Raw genomic sequence first — 22,027 nt, 5'->3', positions numbered from 1 at the left:
CATATGGTACACGCATGAGAAATGAGTTTTCATGTCACGCGCTACTGCAACAGTGGCCACCATTTCACTTAATTAATTAAAAACATAAATACATTAAAATACAAACATAGCAGGCTTAGTTCTTTGCCAGTTTGCAGACTCTTTTGTCAAAGCTCCAATAAACTTTACCTTTTGTTCAGCGGAGTAAATGTGGGGCCAACTCAGTAGACAGATACAACTTTGTTTGTCCCCAAGGTGAAATCTGGCTTTATATAGGAGCTCTTTAAATAAATAAATACAAAAATAAGTAGATAAAAAATAAATACAAACACACACTTTGGTCTGAACACACATTAGAATTAAAAATTAAAAAGAACAAAAACTTCTGACTTTTGCTGTCTCAGTCCCAGTCCCAGTCCCAGTCCCAGTGAGACATTATGCAGACGTATTGTCATTGGTGTAAAGAAACCCCCCTAGCATTATTTTGACACACTTCTGCTGAATAATTTGTTGGCTGAAAACATGTTAGTGTGTCAGAGAGGATGTGTGCAGCATTCTTCATAATGGCATTCAGTTTTGTTTTAATTCTTTCCTTTACTATGACCTCCAGGGGGTCCAAAAGGTGTCCTATAACTAAGTCTACCTTTTTAATCAGCTTGTTGAGTTGGTGGGCGTCTCTTGAAATGATGTTACCAGCACAGCACACCACAGTGTAGAAAGTTGTGCTGATCATCACAGAGTTGTAGACGATTGGAAGGATGTCACATCCAACACTAAGGGAACACAGCCTCCAAATAAAAAAAAACAGCCTGCTTTACCCTTTCGCGTATAGTTTCTCTGTGTTCTGAGACCAGTCTAACCTGTCATTAATGTGGACCCCTAAGTACTTGTCAGAGTGGACCACCTCCATATCCATTCCTTGAATAGTGACCTGCCAAAATCTCATAAAATCAATAACCAGTTTCATGGTTTCACTGATGTTAAGGTGCCGACAATTCTCTTTGCACCAACTGCATAATTTTGTATCACTTCTTTGTCAAATGATGCAAACTACAAAGGATTTGTCAACAGCATTATTCTGCTCAGATGTGTAGGTTTTATTTTCAAAGAGGAGTTCTCAATACCGTGCGAAGTAACAGGTATCAAAATGCAAACATCTGAGACTTAAGCAAAAAGGTTTTGCAGTGGTGATATGCTGTCCAAAATGCATTTCAAATGATGGTTTTGATGACCAGCACATCTCATCCTAAGCTTACTATATTATATACACCGAGTGCAAATAAGGTCAGCGACTCGTCATGATATCAGACCTTATGAGCAGCCTGGATTTTGCTTTGAGTATTACTGCTCAGTCAGTGCTGATGCAACCCATACGTGCAACCGGGAGCAGGTAAACACAAACGTCTCTAATAAATCTGCCCGCAAACAAGCCTGTACATACACTAAAAAATAGAAATGTTTATAGCATTACTTTAAAACATGAATCATCAAAAAAAAAAAAAAAAAAAAACCTAGCAAAATGTGCTTCTGCGCACGCACATTATACATTTATTCTAAACATTCAATACATATGTTTCTTAAATAAATAAATTTAACATAATTATATATATATATATTGTATATATATATACACTGTATATATATATATATACACTGTATATATATATATACACTGTATATATATATATATATATATATATATATATATATATATATATATATATATATATATAAACTGCTCAAAAAAATTAAAGGAACACTTTGAAAACACATCAGATCTCAATGGGAAAAAGAAATCCTCCTGGATATCTACACTGATATAGACTGGGTAATGTGTTAGGAACGAAAGGATGCCACATCGTTTGATGGAAATGAAAATGATCAACCTACAGAGCCCTAAATTCAAAGACGCCCCAAAAATCAGAGTGAAAAAAATTATGTGGCAGGCCAGTCCATTTTGCCAAAATTTAATTGCAGCAACTCAAAATTGTATGCAGCACTTTGTATGGCCCCTGTGTTCCTGTATACATGCCTGACAACATCGGTGCATGCTTCTAATGAGATGACAGATGGTGTTGTGGGGATCTCCTCCCAGATCTGGACCAGGGCATCACTGAGCTCCTGGACAGTCTGAGGTGCAACCTGGTGGCATTGGATGGACCAAAACATAATGTCCCAGAGGTGTTCTATTGAATTTAGGTCAGGAAAGTGTGGTGGCCAGTCAATGGTATCAATTCCTTCATCCTCCAGGAACTGCCTGCATACTCTCGCCACATGAGGCCAGGAATTGTCATGCACCAGGAGCCACTGCACCAGCATAGGGTCTGACAATGGGTCCAAGGATTTCATCCTGATACCTAATGGCAGCCAAGGTGCCTTTGTCAAGCCTGTAGCGGTCTGTGTGACCCTCCATGGATATGCCTCCCCAGACAATCATTAACCCACCACCAAACTGCTCATGCTGAATGATGTTACAGGCAGGATAATGTTCTCCATGGCTTCTCCAGACCCTTTCACTTCTGTCACGTGCTCAGGGTGAACCTGCTCTCATCTGTAAAAAGCACAGGGCACCAGTGGTGCATCTGCCAATTCTGGTATTCTATGGCGAATGCCAATAGAGCTGCATGCTGCTGGGCAGTGAGCTCAGGGCCCATTAGAGGACATGGGGCCCTTGGGTCACCCTCATGAAGTCTTTCTGGTTGTTTGGTCAGAGACATTCACACCAGTGGCCTGCTGGAGGTCATTTTGTAGGGCTCTGGCAGTGCTCATCCTGTTCCTCCTTGCCCAAAGGAGCAGATACTGGTCCTGCTGATGGGTTATGGACCTTCTATGGCCCTCTCCAGCTCTCCTAGAGTAACTGCTTGTCTCCTAGAATCTCCTCAAAGCCCTTGAGACTGTGCAGGGAGACACAGCAAACCTTCTGGCAATGACACGTATTGATGTGCCATCCTGGAGAAGTTGGACTACCTGTGCAACCTCTGTAGGGTCCAGGTATCACCTCGTGCTACCAGTAGTGACACTGACTGTAACCAAATGCAAAACTAGTGAAGAAACAGTCAGAAAAGATGAGGAGGGAAAAATGTCAGTGGCCTCCACCTGTTAAACCATTCCTGTTTTGGGGTCATCTCATTGTTGCCCCTCTAGTGCATCTGTTGTTAATTTAATTAACACCGCAGCAGCTGAAACTGATTAACAACCCCCTCTGCTACTTAACTGACCAGATTAATATCCCATAAGTTTCATTGACTTTATGCTATACTCTGATTAAAAAGTGTTCCTTTAATTCTTTTGAGCAGTATATATATATATATATATATATATATATATATATATATTAATTAATTTAAACAGACCTCATTAAAAGTATTTGCCGTTTAAGCCATTAAGAGCAAATGTATCCGATACCTCAATCCAATGCCTTTCCCATTTTAATCAGTTTTTGTCCCGCATTGTTGTGATTGTAAGCAGAACATGATTGTTATGTTTAACCTTGGAAAAAAAATCGGCAGATGGTGAGTAATACCATAAAAATACTATGTTCATTTCGACGTTTTCACTTTTAAAAGTGTAAATATTTGCATGTGTAGCTTATTTGGACGAGGCAACACAAACCGACAGAACACCGGTATTTGCACGTCCTGCTGCCGCTGGTTTTTGACGACAGGAAAGGCGTTGTAAGTTTGACTGGCGGTGGGCAAGTGATATCAAGGATAAAGGCAATGAAGTTAAAGAAGACACGATTGGAGAGTGTAAACGCAGGAATATATGTAGGTAAAGAACAGCTATTTTTTTCATACAAGTTAATACAGTTCGGGAGCACTGAGTTAAGTTGCCCAGGTTTGCCCGTGCAGAAGTTGGACCATTCTGATCCTATTCAGTTATTATTCCAATTAAAACGGGTGCTACCCGCATCCTTGTAATAACGCAGACTTAAAGTGCTAGATCGTTTATTTCCTTGTTTACTGTCCCCGCCCATCAGCTGCACTTGACTTTTCGTTTTTGACCCGCAGTCGCACGTGCGCCCGCCCGCCCGTTTATTGGCACAAGATGAAATACGCAGGCGTGGCTGCGGCTTTCGCGCGGAGCGATTTGAGTCTTCAGCTACTGGCGTGTAACGACTTGGTGTAACATGCGGCTTTCTCCGTGCCTTGTTTGTCTATGGGTCGCATTTGTTGGCTTAGCTTACAGCTTGTCACAGGGAGGAAATAAATGGAGAACTCGGGCTCCACCGTCATTGGCTAAGGCTGTCCAGCATCATCATCGCTCTTCCTTCAAGTCCACGTCAAAGACCCATCGACTCGATAGACAGCATGGGTTTAAGAAGCTAAGCAAAGTGAAAGAGTCCGTTCAGTTTCCTGAGCCTCGTATTCTTCACACTCCCAGTCCACCTCAACCAGTAAACTTCAGAGCCAACGGTCGTGTGCAAATAGAATGTGGGGGTGCCAGAATGGTGGTCACGGTCCCGCTGGACCTCTTTGCTAATAAGATGCCAGTTGACCCCGATTTTCTTTTCTTGGGAAATAACCCGAAATGCAAGTGTAACTTTTTGAATCAAACGGCCATGACCGCTACCTTTGACGTGAAGCTTCGGGACTGTGGCAGTGAGATAAATGTAAGACACTTTTTATCTACACGTCCGATCGCATTTTTGCTTGACCGCCTTTTTTAACGATCAGTGAGTGGACACTTTGGACTGGACGCTGCCTCAAAGGAGTTTCAGTTGGCAGCAAATGTAGTAATGTGTTGTAGGTGGCCGGTGGTCTGGTATTAAGAGCCTGGCTGATGTTAGAAGTACAGTAGTTGTGCAGTGCTTCACTATTAGAATGTCTGTCTCTCTGTGATGGGTCTTGCCAGTCCAGGTCTATTTCCAGTCTTATATGCCCAGTGTTGCACTGGCCCCCAGGGAAATTGAATTGGATTAAGTGGGGCTGCAAATTTTTGTCTTTGGGCCATGTTCAGCTAACTTAAAATGTTTTCTGTCCCTTATCTCAGACATTTTGTATAGCATGTTATGGTAAGAACAATCCAAATGCCACTTTGTAATTAATGGAAAGTTTTCACGCATAGTTTAGTTATTTATGCTTCTCCTGTTTTGACTTTTTGACATTCCATGGTGCAGGGAACTGAAAAGGTTAACTTGTATGTCCCAGCTCTATACGTCTGTCCAGTCTGGACTAATTTCACTTGATTGGTCAGACCCTAACCATCCTTGCATTGCGTTTCAGTGTATGTACACACAACTTTATGGATTTGTAAATTTAGTGGTATCGTATACAGACTCCCAAAAGAGCATGTTCCCTATGACACTCGCCTTTATTCCTGCACCTGCCATGTCCTTCTGCTTGTCGCCAGCTGCACCTGAATGACGATTGGCAAAAAAATTAAGAATGCAAGTCCAGCACTATGATGGCCTTTAATGACCTCTTGGGCACAGCTATCAGCAGTGGGACTGTTTGCGGAGAGAGTGTCAACCTTGTTGAGAGGTTTACTTACCTCGGCAGTGACATTCATGTCTCTGGTGACTCTTCCTATGAAGTCAGTAGATGGATTGGGTGAGCATGGGGGTAATGAAGTCACTGGAAAGGGGTCTGTGGTGCTCCTGATATCTATGCAAAGGGACGAAGGTCCAAGTCTTTAGAGTCCTGGTGCTTCCTGTCTTGCTATATGGTTGCGAGACATGGACGCCATCAAGTGACCTGAGACGAAGACTGGACTCCTTTGGTACTGTGTCTCTTCGGAGAATCCTTGGGTACCATTGGTTTGACTTTGTGTTGAATGAGTGGTTGCTCATGGAGTCTTGAATGAGGCACATTACCTACAATGTGAGGGAGCATCAATTATGGCACTACGGCCACGTGGTGTGATTCCCAGAGGGTGATCCGGCTTGCAGGATCCTCATTGTTGAGGACCCAAGTGGCTGGACCAGGCCAAGGGGATGCCCACATAACTAGCTGCGGCAGATGGTCCAGTCCCACCTTATGGAAATGACTATGTGTCTTCCTAGGGGTTGCCATCCAGGATCCTGAGCTGTTACGTCATGTGGAAGGTGCGGCAATGCGCTGTAAAAGTGCATGCCCCCCAACCTGACCTGACCAGCTCATTTCAGAGATGCCATCTGCATTGAGCAATATGCCTTGTCCTGAAAGCTGCCATCTTAACTTGTCAAAGCTGAAAGGGTGGGCTCTAGTGTGAGCTCTGTTTTAATTTTGAATCATTAGTAGAGTGTGTGTAAATCTTTTGTCTGTCAAGTGCTATGTTTCTAGGCAGATGCCACATTTCAGACTCTTGAGAGGACGATGGATTCAGGACTTCTTGAATTCGAATAGCTGCATTGTTGCTATAATTCTTGCCAGTGTTTGTTTTCTTTGCACTTGTTTTCAGTCTCAACTTTGAGCCTGCACTTGACTTGCCTGTGGCACACATGCAAAGCTGACACTGTGAGTGCCCACGATATCGATGTTTCACTAATTGGAAAAACAGTTCTCGCCAGATCCCACCCACCCTCTGAACTTTGGTGGGCGACATTGACAGTTTTAAGGTGTATTTCATGTCGTATGTGGTATCATGGAAATAAATGAAGGAATAATTGAATACAAAAATACGCAGCACCGAACATTTCATGACACATTGCATTATTTATGCTTACATATCTTTGTAGTTTATTATATTTGTAGTCGCATTTCACAATACGTTTATTTGCGTATTTTTCTTTGTTTGAAGTACTCCTCTGTACAGTACATGTACAAATTAGATTTTAGTCTTAACTACGCTTGTATTCGCTAATGGCTAATTATTGTTAACTCTGCTTTGTCTGAAAGTCGACATCCTTGTAAAGCATGAAACTATGTGGATTATTAGGTAAATCTGTCACCTTGTTAATACTGGATGTTCGTAGTATTCCAGCTTCCACTTCACCAGCTGAAGTGTCTTGTCAAATATCCAAATATCTGTCCTAAATGGTTCTAACAAACCAGCACCAAATATGTCGACACTCCAACCCTGCTCAAGTCTCTCAGTTGCAGGAAATCTCAGTTGCTGATTTCTCCCTACGTGTTGCTACCTCTTGTTGAAATAATTTCAAAAACATTCTTTTTTTTAGTCCACCTTTGTGTGTTTTTTTTTTTTTTTGAAGAAATCTTCATCATTCCTCTGTGTTCGATTAGAGTAAATGTGACAGCCCACGGGTTAGTAGGATCTTGTGTCTGGAGCGGTGCACTGAGGGTGCAGTGTGGTCCATTCTTTTCCTGTTCATGTTATTCATTTTGTCAGTTTGTGGACCAATGGGAGTCTTCCTGATAGTCGGCACATGCTTGAACCAGTGTGTGTGTGTACCGTTCACAAGTTCTGTAGGTCCTGCTAGTTTTTGTGTCCTCCTCCTCATAACTAATGGTATGTTCATTACTTATTTTCAAATTGACGCTAACTGGCAGCGTGGCCTACGGTGGTTAATGTGTTTCACTTGCTTTACAAGGTTGCAGGTTCAGTCCCAGCTGGGTGGTCTAATGCAAGTCACCACACCTGATTGCATGATGGGTTTTAAAATCCATACAAGACCTTTGGCAAAGGCATCTACAAAAATATGAATGAAGAAAATAGGGTAAGAAGTGTATCAATCGTTTATAATTTATAGAGGAAAGTTAAAACCCCTTACCTTTCATACTAAATTACAATTGATAGCCAAGTTAAGATTTGTGAGTCTTGCTACCCCTGTTAGAAAAAGACTAAAGAGTCATGTTGTACCTTCGCTTCCTGACTAATCAATTGTTGAAGGTTGTTTTGGGGGAGTTACGGTACAGTCTCGGCACTCTTTGAATTCTTTGCTTGTCACTATTCATAATGTTGCCTTTATAAGCTGTTACGGGCCTTCACAGGTGGGCACTGCCACCCCAACCCGGCACAGACAGACACAGAGGTACAACTCCACACAATTTATTTTGTTTTCTTCCTTGTGGGAAATGTCTTTCCCCGTCTCCCACAAGCACCAGAACACAATTCCTAAGCCCAGGACAACACACAATTCTTTTCTTCTTCTTCTTTTCCTTCCATCTCTTTTCTCCTCCACTCCTCCTCGACAAGCTTAGCCTCTCTCTGCTCCCGACTCCTGCTCACTGAGTAGTGTCTGCTGGCCCCTTCTATAAGGCACCAGGTGTTTGATGGCCTGTTTCTGTCTGCACTTCCAGGTGTGGCGGAAGAACTGCCCATGAGGGTTCAGCAGTTGCTGCAGCATCCCTTGGCAGTGCCTACGCACCCCAATAGGGCTGTACAAAACTCCAACTCCCATGGAGCGCTGTGGGAGTCCTAGGCACTAATGCCGCCTTGGGCGCTGCCATCTAGTGTTCCGGGGAAGTAATGCTCTGGCCACGCTTGTTTACCCTGTCCTTCCAGCATGGAGGTGTCCCGGCTGGGGTCCTGCCACACTGTGCATAGTCCGGATTTTCATCAGTGACTAGGATCTTGTGAGGATCCATTATTTTTGACTCATTCAGCTATCATCTCCCACTGCCTTTCTGTAATCTCCCAGATGATGGTCTTAAACTCTATCGTAATTTTTATTGCACTTTCCTTCTGTACTTGATGTCGACCTCTCGCCATCGACTTCTCTTAAGTGTCTGTAGTTGTGTGTGCTCTGCTATTCACATCCTTCTTTGACTCGCTGTTCCTACCACTCATTTCCTTGGGTAAGGTCTTGATGTTAGGCTTCATTTCTCCAGCATTATTGATGGGAATCCCAGTCAATGCATTTGACCTTCTCGGCTTGACTCCTCTAAAATGCTGCTGCACTCTGTGTCACTCTGTACACCCACACAGTGACTCATTCCTACTCCATTCTTCATTCCGCTACTACAAGTGTTTCACATGATCCTTTTGTCCTGATGTACAGGTTCACTCTCTCTGCACAGACTTAGGCCAATGTTGCATTAAATAACTTCTAGTCGGAGGGGATGTCAGACTTTGATGGTCAGTCTTGTCACCTGAGTATGTCAAATTACACAGCTAGAAATCTCAGGATATGTCATACTAGACGACTGCAGAGTGAGTTATCAGCACAGTTTCACATTTCCCAAGTATTGCAAGATTTTTTTTTTTGTTTCAAATTCAGTCATGGTATAAAACATGCAGCGTTGGACAGATAGGTCTCTTCTGTTTGTCAGGTTTGTACAGAATTCGCCCCAATGACCTAAGATGAAATCAAACCAGTTTGACTCAGTCGGACCAGTCTCAGACTGTTTTATGTCTGAGTATGTGATTGGAGGTCACAGAAAAGCACTATGACTGCTTCCAAATTATTAAGATTGTGTTTTTAAAAAAAAAAAAAATTGGACGTGAGCATCAGTAGGCTTTGCGCCGTAGGAACCAAGTTACCTGAACTATTCTTCAACATTTAAATAATTATTTACCACTCTGCCCCTGATCTTTCTAATCAAGAAATAGGTCATTACGATAGCAATTGACAAGAAGAATTCATAGTTAATTGCAGAATTACAGTATTTGAGGGTTCCCCTAGAGTGTCTTTCTTTTGCACGATTTGATTAAAAAAGCTAATTGGCACATCATCATCTTAGAACAGGCTTAAGTTTCTAGTTTGGTATTTTTCTGTCCAGCCGTTATTAGCCGTAGACCATTCTTAAGAAGCTGTGACACACAGGCACACACCCATCATCGAGATGTCAATGACTTTGGTATCTGGAGACCCTAAAACATCGAGATCCATTGAAATTGATGGACTGAAATTTGATTGAAATTTTTGAGAAATGTGAAGCTTTCGCTCCTCCCTATTGGTCGATAGGTCATGGTAGGGGAGGGCGCAAAGCAAAAAAAGACTGGTAAAGTTGTGTAAAGTGCTGTTTGAGGCCTTTTGGCCTATCCTTATGTACTAGTGTGTCTAATCGGCTGTAGCCTGACAACTCAAGAATGTTGTTGCTCCTCTGCTCTTACTCGTAGGAATACATCCAAACCACTTTACTTGTCTTTCTGTGCTTTTAAAGACTTGTCTCACACCTACTTAAGCTCTTTTGTTGTCCGCTGGCTATCTAACCACGGTTTCCCACCCTGTAATGCTTCATTTTCTTCACTTCTGTTTCTGGATTGTCTCAAAGCACTGGCACTAACTGCACTGCTAAATACTGTATGTTGTACTCTACCCCAAATCATCTTCAGAATATGAACCACCTTGCCAGATGTGCAAGTTTAGCGCATATCAGTATATCTAATTATAGGTCGCCTTGTGTGGACGTGTCTACAGAATAAAGGGACGTGTCTACAGAATAAAGGATGCCATTTCCACTGCTTGTGACATGGTGTGATGCCAATCTGCTTTAAATTAACCTGGAGACCAAGTTGAAGGGAGGTATATAAAATTGGGACAGTCCACTCTTTTTAGTTCTATATTAATGTTTTGTTTTCCTAGGGGTTTAAATAAATTTAGCCCTCATTTTATATGTGCAGTACATTAAAAACACAAAGTTTAAGTGATGTATGCAATTCTATTATTTTTACCCCTAAAAAAAAAAAAAACAAAACCTTGCATTTAGCTTATCCTGTTGGTGGTGGTGAGAACAGTCTCCTGTATAAAACTTGCTGATGCTCAGAAATGTGCGTAAACCATTTCTTACACAAGAGTTGAGATTTATCAAATATGAACGTGGTGTGAAAATTGGCTTAAAGTTGCAGAAAGTTTCAACCATCTAATTCCCACGCTGCCTTTTTTGGTGTTGACATTTTATTAATTTAGGCAGCACAACAATAAAGTGAACAGAAACTCTTGTTTGTTTGCACATTTCAAGGACATGTCTGTCACTCTCAGATGTCCAGCCATTCATTTTCTAAACCCTATTAAAAAGGAATGGTGTGATTTCTGTGCAATGGCCTCTAATTTCGGCTCCAATTCAGCACACAACTCCAAGATGGCGGCTCTGGGTCACCCAAGTCTGTTTATAAGCCAGTCATTATCTGAAAAAGGACACAAATGCAGCAAATGGTTATGTACAAGATAGAAAACCCTGTGCTTTTAAGTTTGTCTTTGTATTTTAATTGTGGCAAAATAGCACTTATTTTAAGAAGTCAGAAAATGTACCATAGTATAACATTTAGTTGTGACTTGGTTAACCTGGTTGGAAAGTTGGAGCATTTCCTGTTATTTGCTTCATCAAAGACACATTTTTCACTTTTTAAATATGTTGTAACAGGCTTCTGTGTGATGTATAATGGAGATTTGCTCAGACTGCTACACTGCTGTTTGTACTGACAGGCATAAGCCACAGCCACACACATTGCTGTTTCAATGTCTCATGCTGACTACTGAGCATCTGTCTTACTGACGGGAGCATCTTTCGGATATGTAAAAGAGGAAAATACTGAATACAGCATATTCAAGTTGAAATAACCTCTCGCAAGGTAAATCTGAAACCATAAATTAACTGGGAATTAAGGAGTGTTTCTCTGTTTGGCAACATGCAAGTGAAAGTTGCTTTGGGTAGAACAGATTATAGTATTTGTTGATCCATCTATTCACTCTCTAAATCGGGTGCATGCAGGAACAGTCTGTGCACAGGTCGCTAGCACATTACAGGGAGATCACACATTCACATATATCAGGGGAAGATTTAGTATCGCCAATTCACTTAAACCACACACAGTGTTCATTATGACCCCCGTAAACCCCTGTCTATGAGACAGCAACACTACTACTGTGTCACCATGCATTCATTCATTGATAAACATATTTATAATAACTGTCACCTTGTAACTGAAGAAGCAAAGACCCTTTATTTGAGACTTATTTCAGTAGCGTCGTGCGTCCGTTGGAGAGGTGGATAGCAGGCCCCCTGGCCAGTCCTTAAATGCTGCCAAATGTCATTAGCACCTCAAGTTTGCATTCACCGAAGTCTCATTTTCTGTGGTCTCATGGTTTGAAAGTAAAGATGTCACTCGGGAACAGGGACAAATTTATATGGTGATTAGGTCCGGATTATTCAAAACAGGTGTTTTTATTTATTTATTTATTTTCCACATTTTACTGATTTTATTAAAATCAAACAACATTCCATATAAGCAAGTCAAATTTTACAAGATTAGGTGCAAGTTAAGTCAACTCCCGCCCATGAGAAAGAGAGCTAGGCCAACAGAGTACAACTTTAATAGTACAAAAGATAAGTAAGTAAATAAATAGAATAAAAAGGGGAGGAGAATCTGCTTCCTCAATTTAAAAGCTTATTCTAAAATGTTATTAATTAGGTCCTGCCAGGTTTTAAACAAGTTTTGCACAGATCCTCTACGTGAGTATTTAATTTTTTCCCAATTTTAAATAGTTTACAACATCAGTTATCCACTGACTTAAAATAAGGGAGCTAGGATTCTTCCAGTTGAGCAAGATAAGTCTATGTGCCAATAGTGTAGGAAAGGAAATCAGTTTGTTTGTACTTCTCCACTTTAAGCCCATCTGGAAGTCCACCAAACACAGCTTTTAATGGGTTAGGAGAGATTGTGACACCAAGGCTCTCTGAAAGACATTTAAAGATTTTGGTCCAGAATGATGTTAATTTGGTGCACACCCAAAACATGTGGCCCAGTGAGGCTGGAACTTGATTGCAACATTCGCAGGTTGGATCTTGCCCTGGAAACATTTTGGCCAATTTTAAACGACAGAGATGCACTCGATATATAATTTTGAGTTGAATAATTCTATGCTTTTGCGCATATGGAGCTCGAGTGAATTCTGTGCATTGCTGCCTTCCACTCCTTTTCTGAAATGTTAAGTGAGAGATCCTTTTTCCCAATGTACTTTGGGATCTTTGAAAGGGAGGGACTTTGAAATGTTTTTATATATTACAGAAATGCTGTCTGAGTCCTCCCAAAAATGGGTGTTTTTAAGCCATACATGATTACTGGTTGGAGGTGACAGACGTAGCTAGGAGTGGGTGCGTGAGCATGTAGTTTTTAAGTTGAGTTGCCATATAAAGGACCGTACTGTGGGACCTGGTATATGCATGTGTTTTTATAAATCCTTTTATTCTGTGTGTGTGTTTGCATTTTTGCCTTTCTAGAGTAAATGTATGTAAGCAAGGTTTTATACTTTGGGGTGTGGGGGAAGTCCCACTTGCCGCTGCTGGGGAGGTCTGCCATTTGGTCTTCCATTGGTCCCTGCCTGGTACACCTATTGAATTGGGTCTTCAGGATGAGTCCCACTACAGGCCCTTATAACTGGCTACTCTTAATTTGGAGGACTAGCAGCTCCACTGAGGTCCTCACATGCACGTGTGCTGTTCCAGGTTTAAAAAGTTGTTTGCTGATAAGTCAACCATTCATTTTTCTTGATTTTGCTAATTTGCACCTTTTATGTAGACTGTCTCATAAACCCAGCTACAGGGCATGCACAAGCCAGTGTGTTTCTTTGTACCAGTCCCAAGCCCGGATAAATGGAGAGGGTTATGTCAGGAAGGGCATCCAGTGTAAAATTTTGCCAGCTTGATATGTGGACTGTCTCATAATGAATGTTTTCTTAGAACTGAATGCATACTTGGAGATCAGAGCTTCTAAAACTTAACATTCTGTAAAATGCCTCTGGTTGTACGAAGGTGCAGGGCAGATGGCTCCTTGAGCTTAGCGGTGTTTTGCAGATCCTCTTCAATTATCTTACCAGCTGACCCCCTAATCTCCTGCCTTATTAAAACTAAATATCCAGAGCTGCTTTGCTTTAATATTCCTGAAGTCACTATAGGGAGCGAGGAGCGATATTGACCAAGTGCTGTACATTAAACCAGTCTTTGAGCTGCCACAGCCTGAAGGGTGGCACCTTTTTTTTTTTTTTTCCTCTTTTCATGTTTGTAGTTGCCTAGGGACCAAGATATATTGGTCAAATCCCCGGTGTGTTAGTTGGCTCCCAGTGAGGTAACTACTTTCCTGTATTAACAGTCCTCATTGAGATTCCCCATCTGTCTAAAATCCTTTTTTAAAAATGTGCTTCCATCTGGCTTTTCTCTGCCTAGAATTTAAGAGAAATTGAGCACCTGCTAGCGGAACTTAATATCCATCAAGGAGGAATTTCACTCGTCTTTATATGCTGGCTTAAGTGACCTCTCATCCAATATCCATGGCATGAGAAGTTTTCTGACCATCCAAGATGGATCCCTGCTATTGATTGGACAGCGTCTTGTAGTGTTTAGGACAGTGGGCTTTAAACTGGAGAAATCTTGCCTTGTCCTTACTGTAATGGTGAATGTGCACCTCAACCTGTCCTCAACATTCTACAATTACTAGTTATAGATACACTGTAATGATGTCTGCCAAGCATATAGTTCTCGTCCTACCCTTGTAGCTTTAGACCTCTGCCACCCCTTTTTGCTATTGTCACCCCAGTAATCACCCAGAAGGGGATCCTTGCCCTGTCTGTGTGAAGTAAACCCACTTATTGACTGTGAGGCCCCTGGCAGCTAAGGCATTTGCAGTGAAGGTGACCTGCCGACTCTTGTGGTACCAGCTGTTCAGATGTGCAGCGCCTGCTGGCTCAAAAAACTTGAAGGGGAATTTTAAAATTCACCACATGTCAGATTGGCAAAAGAGCTGTTGTTCCAGTTCTGTGGCTTCCTCGCTCACCCGAAGCCTTTGTGGAGGTCACCCCGTAAGCTGTTTTTCTGCTCTTAAAGACTGTGTGGTGAGAGAGGATGTGCAGGTGATGGGTGTAATAGAACAAGATGCAGAGGACAGAAACATATGGAAGAAGATGATCTGCTGTGGCAACCCCTAACGAGCAGCCGAAAGAAGACTGTATAGTGAGACGTTTCGTTGAATGTGGCTCACATGTTGCATATCCAAAAGGTTTTTTTTTTTTTTTTATGTAATCCTGACTAAACTTGTTGGGTTACACCTGTTCCTACAGGTCACAGATGATAAATTCATCTATATGAACAAGCTGGTCTACATCCCTGTAAAACCAGACTCTGTCATCATGAGGACAGGTGGGACAGTGCTCCCCATTGAATGTGTGTATAATCGGTGAGTGATGAGGAACAGAGCCTCTTTGTAAAGCTGTGGTGGGTAGAGAACAAACTCCTCACTAATTCATTCTTTTCTCTTACAGGGTGACCAACGTTAGCAGCAAGGGTCTTCAGCCAACTTGGATCCCTGTCTTCTCCACAAAAATGGTGAACACTTCCCTAACTTTCAGACTGACTTTGATGAACGGTATGAAGTTTCTCTGCTCTTGTTTAGGTTGGATTAAAGATTAGAGATCTTCGTCATGCACACTGTAAGAGTGTAATGAAATCGGAGTACCATAGTTTGGGCAGGGAAGAGTATACAGACAATAAGACTGAAAGCTGATGTACAAATAAATACAAGTAATAGATGAATGGTCTAATTTACAGACTTTAATAGAATATATATGTCTGTAAAGGGTCTCTTCAGGTGTAATATACAGTAGAATTAGCCATAATGACCTTACGGCCTAGGGTTAGAAGCTGTCACTGAAGCTGACAGAGTGTGTGGTGAGGCTCTAGTAGCGCTCTTCTGGAAGACAGAAGTGAAAATGATGATGATGAATTCAAACCTCCTTGGAAATTAGGTGGAGCAGATGGTATGAAGCTGTGGAAGGTCGGCCCCAGTGATATTTACAAGATCTACAGACAGTCATTGGAGGAGCAGAGCAAGATTGCCTTTGTTTTTCCTGAAAGTAATAATGACCTTCTTTGTTTTGTCGACATTCAGGGAGAGGTGGTTGTCATGGCATCAAACAGTTAAGTTATTATATGGGGGTAAATCAGAAAGTAGAGGCAATTTGAAAATTGTACAGCAACCACAATGGATAGAAGCTGATGCGGTACAACGTATTCACTATGGCTTATGCGTAGCTTGAAGAGCAATCTGCTGTAGTGAGATTTGTTGGGGCAGAAGGAGTGAAACCTACTGAAATTCAGTTAAGGATCTGGGCTCAGTACAGAAGTGAAAACAGCATGACTTAAGGAAAAGATTATGAATGGGTAGAAATGACTAAAATGGGAAGAACAAGTGTAATCAATGAAGCTCGATCTAGTTGACCATCAGCACCATGCACGCAAGCTCACATCAACATGGCAAATTCCTTCATCAGAGAAGACGGACAGGTTATGTTGTCCGCCATTGCATATATGGATATTGGCTATGAATCTGCATACGCCGTAGTGCGTGATGACTTGGGGTACCATAAAGTTTGTGCGAGATGGGTAACCCAAACAGCTTACTGATCTGCACAAGTCAACATCCTTTGAATTAAGGCAGGTTTCACTACCTTAGCCAAAGAAATCTCACTAAGGCACGTTGTTCAACAGTGATGCATTTCTGCAGTGGAGCATCCATATTCATTTGACCTTGACTTCAACTAGACTGAACTGTGTTTTTTACCCATAAGCCATTGTGAACATGTTCCACTGTGTTAGCTTTTGTTCATTGTGGTTACCACATCATTTTCAAGTTGCTTTTACTTTTTGATATACCCTCGTATTTCACCTGAGATATAAAGCTCCTTTGTGAGGTCCTTGGTAGCCAGTTTGTGTCAGAGACTTGTCTAACGAGGCCTTTCACATGGATCTTTAACAACTAAAATTTGTCTTGAGTGGGGTGCAGATTAGGGGGTTTGTCAATTCTTTCTTTAATTTCCACTATGGGGCAATGAAGACATTCTTCTGTGTTTAAATAAATGTGGACTTCCTGACCATGGGTTTCTTTTCTCCAGTAAAGTTAAAATGGAGGTTGAATTCATCTTCATTGCTAACACACAGTTTTGTGGATGTGGCCTCTGTAGACATTTTATGACCAGCTTTGCCAGAATGATTAGGTTTTTGCTAAAGATTCCCGTTTATCATAATAGTAGTAGCAGTAGTACATTCAGAGTACAGTGAAATTCTTCCTTGCTTGTCTGAGCAATATTCAACACATTGCCACTTTAGAATCATGATAAAATAATGTATATGCAGTATATTATAATGAACTCCATATTATTAAAACTCATTACCCACATTATGTGATGGAGTAATAGAATTGCAGTACATGTGTGTTTCTAAACTAGGTGTCTCAAGTGAGGATGTCCACCTTCGGTTGCTGTGAACAGGCTGGGAGCAGACATGACTTTGCCGTCTAAATGAGGCACAATGTATTAGAAGTGAGGTCATGTTCTGCAATACAGAAGTTGCCTCTTGTACTGCGCTCGGTGAAGAGTGCTATAGAAAAATAAATGAAATTGTGGGTTCAACAAGCAGACTTAACATTCTGAATTTTCTACACACAATATCTACTCTGATATTCTTTTTCTTAGATAACTGGACTGCACCAACCACCACCAAGACATTTTCCTTATCCAGCGTCCTCAAATTTGAGGCGTCTGTGGATTCCAGCAACCACTACCCAATGCAGCTCTTTGTGGATCGTTGTAGGGCTTCTGAGTCTGCTGCCATGGATTCCTCTCGCAGTTACAACTTCATCAAGCATCATGGGTGAGACTGGAGTGGTTGTGGGGCTTGGGGTGCATGCTTATGAGGAGGGGATATGGGCCTCATGCATAATGCTGTGTGTAGAACCCATGCTATAACATGACATAAGTACAAAAGCCGAAATGTGCTTACGCACAGAAAAATCCAGATGCATAAATCTGTGCGTTCGCCAACTTCTGTGTTCTTCCGCTACATAAATCCCGGTCAGCGTGAAAAGAAACGTACGTGCACGAGCCTGCTGTCCCGCCCCAACTCCTCCCAGAATTACGCCTCTTTGAATATGCAAATCAATATAAATAGCCCTTAAGCTCAGTGTTCTGTGAAAAGACAATGGGAAAAGCAAGAGGGAAAATGGAAGAATTTCAGCGAATACCATGTGAAGGCAAGGAAAAATGTACTTTGTTGGTTTAAACAGTGGTATTAACAACAAAAGGAAACTGATTGACTGACATAGCGTGTTGGAGAAACTCGAAAGCTCAAGTTCACAAAGTCGCACAGTGCCCAAAATAAAAAAAGTTGTCAGATATTAAAGTCGCTGTGAAAAGGTGAGTTGTAGCCCACCGTCTGAGTGTCATATGAAAGCTTATTTGGATACAGAGAAAATAAAAGGCACACAGAGAGGGAAAAAGCACGAAATGTCAACTTCAATCTCGAAATTTCCACTTTAATCCACTTTAAGTTTATTTTGTCATCGAAGTAGAACATCATAAACTTCATCTTAAAATCATTTAATTAACCAGTTTCTAAAATCACATCGTAATTAAAGTAGCATGTTAAATGCTTTGTTTTGTATGTGTTCTATGTGTGTGAATCACTACGTGCTTAAACCGGCTTTCTCTTCCTCTGACAGGGCACAGAATCCATTACATTTGTGATATTTATAGCTCTCTGAATAACTAACATACTGAGATGTATATGTGATATAATTTTCATGATGATAGGAGGTAAAGCACGTTATTAAACATGGCAACACGGTGGCTCAGTGATTGTGCGTGACCTTCGATGAAATAATTTATTGCAGCAGTACTCTGGGGCGGCTGTAGGCTCGTGGCAGCCCTGGGCAGAGAAAAAAATCGGTGGCTCCTTCGCCCGCCAATGTCAATATGGTATCTTATGCACGGCGGATGGCCACGTCCGGTGTGGACACTGCATAGCTGCCTCGAGCTCATGACGCAATCGTTTAACTTTTGTTGAAATTTGCCGCTGCGTTTTTAGCTGTGTTGTTATTTTCTCTTTGTTTTATATTTAATATATATTGGTGTGGCGGCCCCTGGGATTTGGCGGCCCTGTGCAGGTGCACAGTTTGCACATGCCTAAGGCCACCCCTGCTGTACTGTCTCTTTCAAACGTACTAACCTCAAATTCCTGTCCTTCCTTTTCTTTCTCCAAGTAACCGATCGCCACACAATCGGCTCTGTAATAGACGTTAAGCCATCTGTAAGCTTATAATGCCGATTCTTTAGAACTTTTAAGGAACATTTGAAATATCTTTGTAGTACATGTTTAATTATTCTATCCTTCATGCCAGTCCCAGTGAAGCATACAGTGCGAGGCAGGAACAATCGTGAGTGGAGCGCCAGATCCTTGCTAGCATAGCAACACCGTGTCCTTTAATTATTAACAATATAGATTATTTAAATGAAGTTAGTTTTATCTGTGTAATATAATAAACATATTTTGCTACGTTTCATCTTTAAAATATATTTAAATACGTTCTTTATAAAGTGGCTCAGGTTATGCAATATTATAACTGTAGTATAAGTTTACAGTGAGGTAACAGTACTAATAAGTACTAACAGTTCTACTAGGAGCAGTTGATGGAGTGATTGATTGCGTTTAGAGTTCTGGGATGAAACTCTTTCTGAACTGCGAGGTCCGTACAGGAAAGGTTTGAAGCGTTTGCCATGTGAGAAGCAGTTCAAATAGGAAGCATGGCTTAAGCAGCATGTGCTTGGTGCTGTATACCGATAATTCTCTTTCTTATCAGCTGCTCTGAGTGGTACAGTGAGAGTAATATGGAAAAAGATGATCTGCTGTGGCAACCCCTAACGGGAGCAGCTGAAAGAAGAAAAAGAAGGTGCAGTGAGAGTAACAACGTTAAAGCAGTTATGGTATTTAGAATAGTTTGACCATTCTATGGACCATTATATTATTACAGAATAATTGCAATCGGATGCATTAAACTAATAAACAATATGCGGTTAATTTCAGTGTATTTATAAAGCTGCGTCAGGGATGTGGATCTGAAAAAGAAAGGGAAATCACACTGGAACAATAGCACTGCTTTGACACTGGGTGCTGCCAGTCTGCAAAACTGAGCAGAGAACTTACGCACGACAGGGTAAAAGGTACCGTGGAAATGTGCGTGGCTTTACGCCAAGTTTAGTTTTTATACATCGTGATTTGAACGTGGAAACGTTTGTACGCAACATTTTTGTGTGCGTACGCATCGTTTATATGAGGCCCCTGGTCTTTTACTTTGGGTCCTTGTGATTTTTGGTAATTCATCTTGGTATGTTGACCTGTTCTCATGGACACCTGCCAAGTGTTTATTTTTAACAGTTCCCCAAAGTGAGGTTATGCCCTTTCAAATACCAGTCATTATGTTTTGTCAGTTGATGGGCAGTCTGTGCTAAGGCAGCACAAGATTGCATACCATTGATCAAGTAAGTTGCCCCAGCTTTGCACAACATGGAGAAGTTGTGCCAAAACAGAGTGTAGAAGAGAGTCTGAATTGATCTTTATGTTAAATAGTAACAGTCACAGGGAGAACAAGGGTTCAGAGGTGTCCAGCTATACAGTGAAGTCCCATAAGCTAAAGCGGGAAATTCATCCATTGAGTGATTTGGTTTTTTTATAGCTTTGGGTAGAAGACTTGATGTAATGCTAGTTTTATCATACAATGAAAATGCCCAGACCTGCTCTTGCTGGACCACCTTTGAGGTTTTAATCTAATGTGCACATCTCTGGCCTGTAGGGATGATTTAAAAAATAAAAAAGTGGGTGCCTGTAGGAATTCCATAGCAATGAGCAGGCTAACTTGAGTGACTGAGCTGGAAATTAAACCTGAGTCCCAAGTGCTGTGGTGGTGTCCAGTAAAATCAGTTAAAGGTTGCAGTGTTACCAGAGACTGGATTGCCAAAAATCACTATACAGTACCTTTAATACTGTTATTTCAAAGGAAGCCGTTGCTAAAACGGGTGTACATGCCTAATATCCTGCTGGATATTGGACCTAAAGTCCATTTGATTGTGTTAAGGGTGCCAAGTTCATGAGGCAGAGGTACCTGATGGACTTAATCTAATTCAGGATTCCAGGGTGGAGTGAATCTTATCCCAAAAACACAGTAATGGAGGCAACTATCCATCACTGGGCATGCTTCTGTTCAAGTCTTGCATGAATAAGAGCCTAGCCTCTTGCTAAATTTGTCTGATATCACAAGATGTGTGTGAAACTGCACCTGTATCTTTTGGCTTTACACTTCTGTACCAGTGGGTTGTTTTTAATAGGAAACTTGTACAGGACCACTGCTTAAAGCCATGTGCCTACTGTTGTTTAAATATCTCTTGGGGCTAAGTTTTACAGTTCTCTGCAAATGTTTGGATACCACTGGCCAAATTGAACATTTTGTTGACCTTTGAAGTGAAAAATAAATATAGCTTTGACGGCAAACAATCTAAAACAATTTATATGAAAATGTTAATGGACCATTATGATTTGTTTGAACCAATAAAGTGAACCCAGTAACACAGCTTGCAAATTGGTTTCATTGCCAGATGATGTGTTTAATTCTTGTTTTGGAAATTTTCCCCCATTCTTCCTTGCAGATCACATCCATCAGTGAGATGTTCTTGGCTTGTCTTGCATGCACAGCACATGAAAGATCTACCCACAGGTTTTCAATGATGATCAAGTCAGGGAAATGGCGAGCGTTATTCTAATACCATCACCTTGTGTTTCTTGAGGTACTTCATAGTAGATTTCAAAGTGTGTTTTAGGTTGTTGTCTTGTGGTAGAAGTGATCCTTTTTCAGCTTCAGTTTCCTGACTGTCTGACATTCTCCTTGAAGATCTGTTGGTGTTTGTGAAATCCATTCTTTCCTGTATTCCTACAAATTTCCTTTGCTACTAGCAGCCTCACAACTCCAAAGCATAAAATCTGTTCTGTACTTAACTGGTGTTCTTTTCTTCAAGTGTTACTCTTTAATTCCTGAAAATAAACCTTTTATAGTTTTAGCCAATGAGACGTGAAACAAAATGACGACTATTACTGTCTTAACTGAACAGGTTGTAAATGAAGGGTCTAATTTGAGCTTCATCAGTCCACAGCACTTCGTTCCAAAGTGACTGTTTTTTGTTGGTGTATTTTGTGATGATTGCAGATCACAGGTAAGATTTTCTTGTGATGGCTCTTCCATGCCGACCATGCCTTTGTGAGTAACGCTGCACAGCAGAGCAGTGCACCATCACCCTCTTTCGAAGTTCTATCTTCCCATGTGTCCCTCATGCTCATGCTGGAGTTTTTCATTACCTTCCTGTACATCACACATTTTTTTTTTTTCTATCTGACAGCTTTCTTTGTCTTCTAAA

The 22,027-nt window shown here is 41.3% G+C and overlaps 1 protein-coding gene across 2 annotated transcripts in view; it reads left to right on the top strand.

Moving 5' to 3' along the window:
- Window positions 1–3,404: 3,404 nt before the first annotated feature.
- The window catches only part of LOC120525083 (zona pellucida sperm-binding protein 3-like), a 58,945-nt gene continuing 40,322 nt past the window's right edge, over window positions 3,405–22,027 (top strand). The window contains exons 1-4 of one of the 2 annotated variants that reach the window (XM_039747065.1): window positions 3,405–3,491; window positions 14,855–14,970; window positions 15,056–15,159; window positions 17,264–17,441. In XM_039747065.1, the coding sequence (XP_039602999.1) occupies window positions 3,489–3,491; window positions 14,855–14,970; window positions 15,056–15,159; window positions 17,264–17,441 (401 nt within the window). In that variant the 5' untranslated portion in view covers window positions 3,405–3,488. Of the gene's footprint in view, window positions 3,492–4,026; window positions 4,592–14,854; window positions 14,971–15,055; window positions 15,160–17,263; window positions 17,442–22,027 lie in introns of those variants that run through there. The other variant, XM_039747064.1, reaches the window with a different exon arrangement.

Source organism: Polypterus senegalus, chromosome 3, assembly GCF_016835505.1.
Source record: "Polypterus senegalus isolate Bchr_013 chromosome 3, ASM1683550v1, whole genome shotgun sequence".
NCBI classification, from domain to species: domain Eukaryota; kingdom Metazoa; phylum Chordata; class Cladistia; order Polypteriformes; family Polypteridae; genus Polypterus; species Polypterus senegalus.
This window is presented reverse-complemented; position numbering and strand designations above follow the sequence as displayed.